The 12,945-nt window shown below is 43.2% G+C and overlaps 1 protein-coding gene across 2 annotated transcripts in view; it reads right to left on the bottom strand.

Annotated features, from left to right (window-relative positions):
• PARP8 (poly(ADP-ribose) polymerase family member 8) overlaps positions 1-12,945 on the bottom strand; it is a 261,740-nt gene that overhangs the window by 41,244 nt on the left and 207,551 nt on the right. For both annotated transcript variants that reach the window (XM_066602737.1, XM_066602738.1), the window contains 2 exons: positions 9,351-9,404; positions 7,285-7,380 (listed from right to left, as the gene is read on the bottom strand). In XM_066602737.1, coding sequence (XP_066458834.1) covers positions 7,285-7,380; positions 9,351-9,404 — 150 coding nt within the window. The remainder of the gene's footprint in view (positions 1-7,284; positions 7,381-9,350; positions 9,405-12,945) is intronic.

The following is a 12,945-nucleotide window of genomic DNA, read 5'->3' on the forward strand; positions in this document are numbered from 1 at the left end:
ATTAGCTAATCTTTCCATTAGTCAATAAAAATTGGGTTTCCATACAAATTAAATGGAACAATACGGATTAGGAAGAATAAAAGCAAACACAAAAAAAATGCAATAACATCGTTTGACCACCAGATGGCAGCGTTATAACAAGATAAATAGTACACGCGGCGGTATTTAAATAGCTCCTGCAGGCTCTCTTCATGTTTTAATTCATGAAATGCTTCTACATTGCTCAGCAGTTGTGAAATGAGATGTCAAATAAGTTGATGTACAGTAAAGCACCACACAATAGGCCTTGCTTCATTGCCTCGACTGCGAACGAGGAAGCGCAGCCTAATTTCATTATAAAATCGGAATTCACGGCATTGTGCATTAGGGTGTATCATCCTTTGCATCTTAAAAAGGAAATGTAATGATGCCGGGAAATAATTCTGCTACATCGGTAAATATAGTGATATGCCGCTTAAAATAATCATTTATTTATGGGAGGGGGAGGTCCCGTGTTAAGAACAGGGTTAATTAATGCCATTATTATAACAGATTACAAAATGTAACTATTCTGTAATCTGTTATCCTTGTTTGTCTATTGCTTTTACTTTGTATCTGTTTTTAGTATCTGTACCAGATTTCAAGCATTGATGAAATGAAACAGAGAAGCACAGGAGGGGGATGGGAATAAAAGGTTAATTTCAAGGACCAGTCCTCTAGAATTAGCCCCCTTCAGCATGAAAATGCTAAACTCCATATTATGGGAGCAGTGATTGCCAGGTTATGCAAATAAAGTTTAAAGGGGCTGTCTGAGACATTTAGGGCTTTTGAATATTGATGACCTATCCTCAGGACAAGTCATCATAGTTGACCACTATGGATCCCCGGTGATCAGCTGATCATTCGGCCTGTAGTGCAGTGGGGCCATCGGTCTCGGAGGCGGAAGCGTCATTAAGTGTTTCAGTCCCATTTAAATCAATGGGAGCGCTGTCTACTATTCCACTTCCACCTCCGCCCCCGGGTGTGATAGGAGGCTTCATCTCCCATTGATTTCAAAGGGAGTTATGCCCACTATGACGCTTCTGCCTCCGATGAGCACATCCAATCCCATTGCACTGACAGCAGGTTACCCAATCAGTTGATCACCAGGGATCCCAAGTGGCAGGTCTCTGGCAATTAACCATTGATAACCTATCTTGAGGATATGTCATGAATAGCATTTGCTTGGAAAATCCCTTTAAGAAATCTTAACCACGTTTAAAAAAAAAATCTGCATTTAAGTTGATATAAAATGAGAATTTAAAGTCATCTGCAGCACAGCCGTACCCATTTCTGCTCCTTTCATCTCTATGGGAGTCCTGAGGAGGAACAGAGTACAGCGCTCAGCTATCCCTGCAGTTCCATAGAGATGAATGGAGCAGCGGTACACATGCTGGGCTGCTCCATTTATGCCATGATCTATGGTGGCCCAGCGGTCGTACCTACACTGATCAGACACGTATACCCTCTCCTGTGTATTAAGGGATACATTTATATCTTGCGGCAACCCCTTTAAAGATAAGGACAAATATTGCCTCCTGCTCACACTCTGGTCCCTCGCTAGACTGCAGAGCACTACAAACTTTACATCTTATTGTTTAATGTGAAAACAAAGCCATATCCCTTTAATTATATACTTGTATACCCCATTAAATAACTTTTTACCTAAATTACTCCAAGTTTCTTACATTTCTGCGTTATATTGTCCCTCTGTTACTCCTCCTGGAAATCAATCGGTCAATTGACAAATAGGTAAACTTATTTAGCTTGTCATGAGTAGTATATTACACATTCCAATGCATCCAATTAATAAGCGTGTATGGACACACCCCATCAACAAGTGAAATATTAACACGCAGCTCTTTAAAATTATCCATACATTTCCAGGAGGAATAACTGAGGAGAGACAAAATACAGAGTTTGAAGAAAAGATGCTCCGGAATGATTTCCTGCTGCCATGGAGCACCCAGAATATCATCCAAGACACCGCACTGCATACAATTCCTTACATGAAAGGCCCAAATTTACCATCTCAGGTTGCGCTTAGCATCCAATTAATGCAGCAGTGCACTTATGCTTTCTGACCTTAGTCATAATTACACCAAAGGTACAATAGGAACAAAGGACCTATTTACAAGCCAGAAAATAAATGAATGTTTTACATTGAAACACCAAGACACGAGGCGCAGGCATAACGCTAATTAACTAATTATCATTTGGCACAAACCTATTTCATCCCATAATCAAAAGCCTACAACATATGAATAATGCATCTCACACAGCAGATTATATCTCAGCGGGTAATGTAACATCAAAGCCGAATCCAAGACGGCGACTCTTTACCTCCATTCCCTTATTTCTATCCCGGCCATTCCTTCTTATACCTCTCTGTCCGGTAAAAAAAGATTAAAGTGGCTGCACTAATAGGACAACCTCTCTATATGCCCTATTATAGGATATAGATATCATGGAGCGGGGTCCCCTGGGACGCCTCTATGATTTAGAGAGGTGAACAGCTGCAAAGAGTGGTTACCACTCTGGAAGACTTGGGGTGACCATGTATGACACGCTTGGCCATCCAATGGAACCCGCCATACTATATGTGGGTAGGGTATATTGAGAATAAGTTTCCTATGCTAGACTCAGGGGTCGCTCCAAGCCTTTATGCTGCCTGAGGCAAAGTGTGAAATGGTGCCCCCCGCCCCTGCTGCGCAAAAAAACCCCCACTCATTTTACAGGCATCGGAAGCACCAATACACACGATACCCGACACATAATTGAACCACTGAGACTTGTCTGAATATTAGTACCCCTAGTAGTGGCCCCAATGTGTGTCCCCCTCAGTGACCCGGTTAGTGCTCTCAGTAGTAATAGTGACCCCGTTAGTACTCCCAGTAGTAATAGTAACCCCGTTAGTACTCCCAGTAGTAATAGTGACCCCGTTAGTGCTCCCAGTAGTAATAGTGACCCCGTTAGTACTCCCAGTAGTAATAGTGACCCATTTGTGGCCTCAGTAGTAATAGTGACCCCGTTAGTACTCCCAGTAGTAATAGTAACCCCGTTAGTACTCCCAGTAGTAATAGTGACCCCGTTAGTGCTCCCAGTAGTAATAGTGACCCATTTGTGGCCTCAGTAGTAATAGTGACCCCGTTAGTACTCCCAGTAGTAATAGTAACCCCGTTAGTACTCCCAGTAGTAATAGTGACCCCGTTAGTGCTCCCAGTAGTAATAGTGACCCCGTTAGTGCTCCCAGTAGTAATAGTGACCCCGTTAGTGCTCCCAGTAGTAATAGTGACCCATTTGTGGCCTCAGTAGTAATAGTGAACCCATTAGTAGCCCCAGTAGTAATAGTGAAGACATTAGTGGTCCCAGTAGTAGTAATGCCCGCCATAGTGACCTCATTAGTAATTGTGACCCCTATAGTGATCCCAGTAGTAATAGTGACCCATTTGTGGCCTCAGTAGTAATAGTGAACCCATTAGTAGCCCCAGTAATAATAGTGACCCCATTAGTGGCCCCAATAGTAGTAATGCCCCCCATAGTGACCCCTATAGTGATCCCAGTATTGATATTCACCCTGTTAGTGGCCGCAGTACTAATAGTAACCCCATTAGTGGCCCCAGTAGTAATATAAACACAGACTATAAAAAATTGTCCGGCTTTCATAAGGAGTAGGTAAGATAAAGGTCTGAAAAAAGGAACTTACTTATGGGGGAGGTCTATAATGGTGTTCAAGCCAATAGGAAGATCCAATAAGGTTAGTGTCTCAATCCTTTTGGGGTGAGTGACTGGCGTTTCCCACGGCTAGCTGGCGAGTCACTCAGCCCAAAATGTTTGGGACACTTAATACTATAAACATAAGTACAGATATCACCCTATTCATGCTTAATAAAGGGGCACTCATTGCCCCAAAATGCGTCACACATCCTGCAATTCTTGTATTTTGTTTTGCATTTTATTCTTTACTTTGTACAAATCTGCTATTTGGACTATTAAAACATCTCTGGACACTAACCTTATTGGATCTACCTATTGGTTTGAACTTCATTAGAGGGGGGTCTCGAGGACATGAGACCTCCCCCATGAGTAAGTTCCTTTTTTCAGACCTTTATCCTACCTACTCCTTATGAGCGCAGGACAATTTTTTATATTCTGTGTTTGCATTGTTCTTCGATTACTCCCCGTGGTATTTGGCTTTGATCCAGCTGTTCTCAACTTTTGGTGGATGTACAACATACATAAGGATGGTAAACACTTCATTGGTTATTGGGATGCCATCTGGGTATTGTGGTCAGCCTGAAACACTTTGGGTTTGGCCGTATGCACCAAGTGGGTCCCTATTTTATCATAATTACTAGATCATTAAGTTGTATAAGATTTCCCAAAGCGCTGTCCTTTAATCTTGACCAGTAGTAATTGTGATCCTGTTTGTGGTCCCACTAGTAATAGTGACTCTATTAGTGGCTCCACTAGTAATAGTGACTCCATTAGTAGCCCCAGTAGTAATAGTGACCCTGTTAGCGGCCCCAGTAGTAATAGTGATCCTGTTAGCGGCCCCAGTAGTAATAGTGGTCCTGTTTGTAGTACCACTAGTAATAATGACTCTCTTAGTGGCTCCACTAGTAATAGGGACTCCATTAGTAGCCCCAGTAGTAATAGTGACCCTGTTAGTGGCATCAGTAGCAATATTGATCCTGTTTGTGATCCCACTAGTAATAGTGACAGTTAGTGGCTCCACTAGTAATAGTGACCCCGTTAGTAGCCCCAGTAGTAATAGTGGCCCTGTTAGCAGCACCAGTAGTAATAATAGTGTGTGCCATTATGGCCCCAGTAGTAATAGAGTCTCCCATAGTGGGCCCAGCATTAATAGTGACCCTACTATTAGCCCCAGTAGAAATATTAACCCTGTTAATGGCCCCAGTAGTAATAGTGACCCTTTTTGTGGTCCCACTAGAAATAGTGTCTCTGTTAGTGGCTCCACTAGTAATAGTGACCCCGTTAGTGGTTCTAGTAGTAATAATGACCCCATTAGAGATCCCAGTAGCAATAGTATCCCCCATAGTGGCACAGTATTAATACTGATTCCTGTACTGGTACCAGTATTAATACTGTCTCCCAAAGTGGCACCAGTAAAAATAGTGTCCCCCATTAATGGCCCCAGTAGTAATAGTGACCTTCATAGTGGCCACGATAGTAATCATCCCCTATAGTGAGCCTCCAGCCAGGCAGCAATTAGAAAAGTATTTTACTCACTCAGTCTGCAGCACCGATCCAGCGGACACTGCTGCTGTCATCATTCTGTGACCCTTGACCACTTCGCCCGGTGTCTGCGCTACGTACAGGAACGCAGGCATCAGGACGAGATCAGGGGTCGCAGACTGATGACAGCAACAGGAGCTGGAGGGGAGTTATAGACCCAGTGAGTGAAATGCTTTCAGGTTGCTGCTCAGCCGGCTCGCAGCTGGCAATTATTTTTTGCCATTAATATGGCTGGTAAAAAAAGAAATTCCAGCCAGGCACAGACACACCAGCCGGATGACAGTCCACCACTGCCTGAGGCAGCAAGCTCGGTTCTGCTCATGGTAGGGGCGCCCCTGACTTTACTACTTTCCCTAGAAATCACAATGCAAACTTTTCTTGCCTCGTATGCTAATGAGCAATGTGACATCATCTGGGTGGCTGTCCTGACTTCTTAAATACACCCCTGGGCTGTTCACTGCTGATTTCATCTGGCTGCATGTGGCTCATCTCACTATAAATCCCATGCATGTACCTTATTTATGAGATTCAAGTGTATTCCAGCAGACTTCACTGATCACTCAAACATGCGCCAGAAGAGGAAGCGTCAGCAGCGTCACATGACATTACAGAGTTTGGGTGCCATCACAAGCTGTCAATGCCCCCTCCTGCCCTGGCGCACGTGCAAATGATCAAGAAAGTCAGCCGAGACCCTCAGCTGCTCCTGAACCTGAGCCACATCTCACAGAGAACACAGGACCTGGTGAGGGCTGTCACTCAAGGTGAAGGGAGTGGAACCAGCAGAGAAGAATGAATATGCCAGACTCATCTTGGCCGCGACTGGCACAGCGAACTCGTCTCTGCCTCATTACCATACGTGGCAGGAGTTTGGATCATGATTTATGGATATGAATCCTGATGAGAGGTTCCCTTTAATTTGAATGGTCATCGTGTAATATCACATTGTCCTTGCAGTGGCCGCTGCAGGAACAATCTATGGCTGCCCACAGCTACCTTTGGAAAGAACAATTAAGTGCAAATATTGTGCTTCTCTGTTGTCATCCCAAGTACCAACCAGTTACTGTACAAAAGTTTCCATATGCAGAAACTTTTCAGAGAATGCTGGTAGTCATGTTGGTTGTAACATGGAAGGGGCTGCCCAGTTGTAAACTATTGATGGCCTAGTCACAGTACAGGCTATCAATAGTATATCGCTGGGGGTCTGCCACCCATGACCCCTGCCGATCAGTTATTTGCAAGGCTAATAAGTTAGAAGCAGGTATCTCTGTTCTCACAAGGCTTGGTATTACAGGCAAAGTTAGCATTGATGCAAATGTGAGATAGCTGCAATACCAAGCGTGACCACTGCAGAGAATATGAAGCTGTCTGCTTCCTGCAGAAGTCAGTTCAGCACACAAGCTCACTGGTCTGGCAAACAGCTGATCGGTGGAGTTTCCAGATGGCAGATTTCCACTGATCTAGCCTCAGAACAGACCATCTGCAGTAGGGCATCACTCGTTTACAACTAAACAATTCTTTGAAGCTCTTGGGACCCAATAAAACATCTGTATCAGGCCTTCTACCTACCACTGCCATTCATAATATTGGTGTTTTCTTATGTGGTAGAGATGCAATTGGGTTGCCTCTGGCATTAGGGTTCAGGTGTAATTGCTACCTTTGCATCCCTTATAGCTAGATCACCCATCTTTAGAGAAATGGCACACACTATTGATGAATTATCCTCAGGTTAGATGATCAGCAGGGGTCCACCTCTTGAGATCACCGACGATCAAGTGACTGACAAACCCGAGGTCAATGTGGCCAGCTATAGAAGCAGATAGCGCTGTCCGTATTGCAGAGGCTTAGTTTGGTGCTGCAGGCACAGCTCCCATTGAATCAGCTGATCAGTGGGGATCTCAATTGGTGTACCCCGACCAATTAACTATTGATCACCTATCCTAAGAATAAGTCATCAATTGAAAAAATCCCAGATAACCCCTTTAAGTGCATGATGTAAGGAGCACTCACCCTCAGCATTGGTCCGTTTTGAAATACATGGGGTTCATCACAAACCACACAGTACTCGTTTAGCACAGGTATTCTTTGCTCAGCAAACTCTATTGTCTAGAAAATAAAGAAGAATTAAAAAGAAGGAGAAGAAAGTGCTGATGGCAAATATAAATTTAGCAAGAATTGGCTTAAAGGGAATGTAGGAATTTAACATCAGAAAATAAATTTAAAATTATGTTTTATTATCACACATTTTTAAAACATTTTGGTATTTAATAATTATTTATGTAGCTATTAATATAAAACAAAAATATTTAGCTTTTTATACTACACAGTAGAATGCACAAAGTTGACACTTCCTGTTTTCTGCAGATAACTTGCCCAGCTTTGCCGTACAGACTAGGAAAGAGTGATCAGAGTCATCTCATTGTTATTATAGGGTGAGCAAATTAATGACAGCTCTATTGTACTGTTAGAGGGCAAAATGTGGCCAAATAGTAACAATAGACACGATACACGCAGATAAAGCTCTATTTCAGTCTTTGTCTCCAATATGATTGCCCAAAGACAAAAAAATATAGCTACAACATTTAAAAAAGAACAAATGCATGTTTTTTCTTCTATAGACTTATATTCGGATTGATAACATTTTACATTTATGAGAGGTTCCACAGTGGTAGATCTGTCCTGAAGCAATGGAAAATCACCCTTACCACCTTGCTGGCAAGCTGCAGGATATATTGCCCATGCTCTGTGCCCCGTCAGAGCACCATTTGATTAGGCAGAACATGCAAACATTACAGGCACAGAGGGAAGACGTTTATTACCCATGTCATTGGTCATTTTCCATTGACAACTCTGTAAATAATATTTAAAGGACATCTGTCACCAGAAAATCAGTGCTGAACTTCCAACTGTGCATTGGCTCTCTAATCACAAGCAGTATCCTACCGCCTCTTCTTGTAGAAGTGCAGCCGTCTGGAAGTTTTGAGCATTTACAGGTTCCCCGCATTGTATGCAAATCAGCTGTAATCTATCCGATAGGCGGACCCACAACTCATTGTACAATTATGAGCCTCAGATCCTCTTGTCGTCTGTAGATTGGAGCTGTAGACCTCAACAAGCTGCAAGCCTGCCCATCGGACCAACTGTAGCTGATTTGCATGCAGTGCGGGGAACCTGTAAATGCTTAGAACCCCCGAATGGCTGCACTGCTACAAGAAGTAAGTCTGATGGGCAGGCTTGCAGCTTCTTGAGGTCTGAAACTCCAATCTACAGAAACGGGAAGGTCTGAGGCTCATAATTGTACAATGAGTTGCGAGGACGCCTATCGGACAGATTGCACTGATTTGCATGCAGTGCGGGGAACCTGTAAATGCTCATAACCCCCGGATGGCTGCAGTTCTACAAGAAGAGGTGATACCATACTGCATATGATCAGAGCACCAATGCACAGTTGGAGTAGTTCAACGCTGATGTTCCAGTGATGGATCTCCTTTAAACATCACATTCTGATGTCTGGCGATTATAAAGAGATGAGCGGCGCTCCATAGACACTACTTATCACTTCCTGTAGAAGTAGTCTGTCACCACTTATTTTTGCCGGAAAATCATTTTTTTAAAGTGGTTTTCCAGCAGCTTTAGTGTATATTCTACAGTTCCGAAGAGTATCATATACACACCTCAGCTGCTGCAGAACATAATATACACATCTCAGTGTATAACCTTGTTTTTGTAAAAAAAAATTTCATATCAATTGACCAGCAGCAGAGAGGCCATCTTGCTCATTGTAAAGAGATTCTGCAGCAGCTGTATTATAAAGCATAATGTCCCCCCAGCTGTGAATTCTAAAGAACATTAGAAGCTACTTCGGAGCTGCGTGACCTGTATAAATGTTCCCAGCCAGCGGCCTCGGAACGCTGTGTGACTTCTACTATTCTTGTCGTATGCAGTGGAGGGGCATTATCTCATATACTGCAGATTCTGTCTCGGTCTGGGATTGGGACAAGTGAAATGTAGGCTGCATTGTACAAGAGAATAAAGCGCCTGATTGTACACAAGATACTGAACATCCGAGGTCGTACCTGCACAAGAAATCCGTGCCCTCGCACTGGAACACTTTTTGCACCATTGGTTGGCTGCAATAAAAGATGAATAACATGGCTGATTTTAATATTTTTAAAAGATTTAAACAAAACTATTCATTCGATACCACGAGAAGCTGTGAATCAGGGTAGATTAGCATTTATTCACACGTCGCACTTATGTCACATACGTTGCTGGATTTGTCCGTAAACGCCCCTTTTTTCTTTCATTTTCGCTGCACAAATCGTTACATGATCGTGACTTGTGAATAAACGCTTATGATTCTACAGGAAGCAAAGATTATTTCCAATCACAACCAGGAAGACTTTTGCAAGAATATTCCAATGGGGTTTAACCCTTTCCAACCCAATTTCTATCCTGGTTTGCTTAGGGGGCTTACTCTTTTTCTGCCATTATACAATGGCGCTATCAGCTGGCTAAAGCCAGTACTGCATGAAGTGACACGTTGGAGAGGCTCCGACTACAGAGAGGCTGGCAATATACAGTAAGAGAACCCCGACGGACGTCTTCCAACATCGGAGCTGTACAACCTTCAATCATAATGTCTTCAGAGGTCAGACAGTGGGTTGGAAAGGGTTAAGAGGACGGAAAAAACTGGGAAGGTGCAGGTTGTGTTGTGCATCGAGAACTAAGACTATCTATTCTGGTAAAAACTCAATACATTTGTATACAGAAAAAATAAATACCGCATTGCACACATTTTGTGACGAAAGTCAATGGCAGACGTGTAGGAAGACATTTTTAGAAGTTTGTGGACAGATCTTCCAGTGGCGAACATGGACGAAAGGGAGCCCCATACCCAAAAATAAAAATGGGCCCCTTACTAAGATGCTGGATTTTAGTAACCAAGACAGAAGGGTCTGGTGTTTGTTTTATCCTCCCTTTCCATGACCTTTAGAAGACATTTCCAACCCCCTTATTTTTCAGAAACCCAATTCCTCTGGAGTGGGGAGTCCTGAGTTGGTTCCGACCTCCAAGTTGAAAAGGGGATGGAACCAAACATCGCCGGGTCCCGTCTCCCTGGGCCCTCTAGCAACCGCATGGCCTGTCTCTATGTTTGCACACGCCATTGAGCTCTCCTGCTTTCACTTCCCAAACTTGTTTTTACTTGATTGGCGGGTCTCTCAACACGCGCACATAGAGAGAGACCTGTCAACCAAAGTAGGGCAAGGAGAAGACAGAGGAAAGCCACTCAACAGACACTTCTCCTCGAGCCCAACACTTAAAACTATTGTATGCTTTCTCTAAAACACAGAAGCACTTTAGAGTAAGATTGAGTTTAAAAGTATCAGACCACCTATATAATGCGACCCGTAGATTAGACAGAGCAGCATGAATATTCCCTTTAAAGAGTGTCTGTCAGCGATTTTGCCGATTCAAAACTATTATCAGTGCTAGGCAGGGTTGAGGGGGCAAGGTATAATCATACTTTTTGGACAGGCCATGAGAGCCTGAAGTGCTCTCGTATCTGTCCATAGAGTTGGGTTACAGCTCTGATTAGCAACCGTACTGGTCTCCTGGTTGGATGCTACAGCTGCCAATCAGAACTGTGGAGCAGCTCAATGGTCAGAAAGGAGGGCACTTCAGAGAAAAGGCCCACCCTCCTGGCACTTGTGGTAATCGAACTCTGGTGGTTGGAACTTTGTTTTGTTGGTGCTGCTGATATTAAACGCAAGCCTAAAAGTATGAATACACCCCTTTCCCTGCTCCCAGAGCTTTCAACTGTTTTGTAATAGCAAAACTGTTGACCGACTCCTTTTAAAGAGGTTTTCCAATAATAATTAATAATTAGAACATTTACTTTTAAAAGATTATGCTTGAAGTGACCCTCCGGTTTCGAGATAAAATACTGTCCTGGGACAGGAGGAGGAGAGGGGTTTATGACCTGTAGCTGTTCTTCTCAGCCGCCTCTCTGATCCACTGATTTCAGGCCCGTTTTTGTCCATCCAAGATGACGGCAGCAATTTTCTAACTACCTATTGCACACTTTGCATTGTTCTCTCATCGGCCATAACTTATCATATGAGCAGGTCTGGCCAATCAGAAAGCAGGCATAGTGCATTGGTAGTTTAACACAATTGGTAGTCTGAAGATTTCATCAGCCATCACTGATGGCCAAAAATTGGTGGATGGGAGGGTTGCTTTAATATATGACAACATGGTCAGGACCCCTAGATTCAACAGCTCACATTTTTGTCCACCCTCACAACTAATTTTTTGGTTATTGTTCCATTGCATCAAAAATTAAAAAATGAAGCAAATAATTAAGAGAAGAAATAATAATTTAAAAAATTAAACTTATTGTTTTTTTTTGACAACTCCTATGCAGATCTATGTGTCTCCATGGTTACAGACTACAAACAAACCCAACATAGTTTCCTTTTACAGTCTGATTCCGTTCTATCGGTTCTTTGATTTTTTTTATACATTCAGTAAGCTTGCAAGACACAGGGGGCAGATGGAAGAGATAGTGCAAGTAACTACAAAGGTTTAGCTATCAGGCATTTATGTTGAAATTGAGAGTAAAAATCTATAACTCTGCAGGAAAAGAGGGTCAAAGACTAGAGAGAAACCAAACAAAGTAAAACACAACAAATTGCCTGCATCAGCTGAAATCCTATTTTTTGAGAAAATTGTCAAAAATGCAAAAAAGTTGCTGTTATATCACGTGTGCTGTCCATATTGGCAGTTGACTACACACGGATGGCACACTGACTTATTACAGTAATAAAAGCTATGCAGATATGTGTTTCTTTACCTGGCCTGACAGACCATGTAAGAAAATAGCAGCATGCTCTATTTTGGTCTGATTTCTCGGACGACAGTTACCCATTCAAATCAATGGGTGTGGTAAAAAACCCGAAGCACGTAGATGACATCATCAAGTTGTCTACTTATTAAGTAATGATAGCCTATCCTTAAACAATAGAGGACTACTGGTCAAGACCTCTACCAATCAGCTGTTTACCGGGTTATTGTGCTTATGCACTAAGCTGACTTCTGCAGGAAGCTGACAGCTCCTTTCACACTGCAGTGGCTCGGCTTGGTATTGCCGGCAAATTTTTCATACATTTAAATGCGAGCTGGGCCTGCAATATCAAGCCTGGCCACTGCAGTAGGAATGGAGCTGTCTGCTTCCTGCATAAGGGCTAATGTCCACGGATGAATTTCTGCTGCTGGGTCTCACGTGGCAGAAATCCGTGGTGTTATCCTGCAACTATTAGGTTCTACTGAACCTGATAGTTCAATGTTCACGCTGCGGAATTCAACCAGGATGAACGCAGGGAAAACGCGCGCCCAGCTTCCATTGTAGTCATGCACTGTACTGCGCATGTGCGCCAGCTCGCCAGATGAGACTTGCACAGCGGATTCGGAGAGATGAGTATGGGGTCTTTGGGGGGCGCCGTGTCGGACTCCGCTGCGATATTCCACTGGCGGAATCCGTCACGGCCGTGGGCATGAGGCCTAAATCAGCTTATGCAAGAGCGCACCGGCCCAGCAAACATCCAATCAGCTGTGGCCCATTCAAACAGCTGATTAGCAGAGTTGTTTATCTTTTTCTTCTATTATCAT

This window comes from Eleutherodactylus coqui, chromosome 5 (assembly GCF_035609145.1).
Source record: "Eleutherodactylus coqui strain aEleCoq1 chromosome 5, aEleCoq1.hap1, whole genome shotgun sequence".
Classification (NCBI taxonomy): domain Eukaryota; kingdom Metazoa; phylum Chordata; class Amphibia; order Anura; family Eleutherodactylidae; genus Eleutherodactylus; species Eleutherodactylus coqui.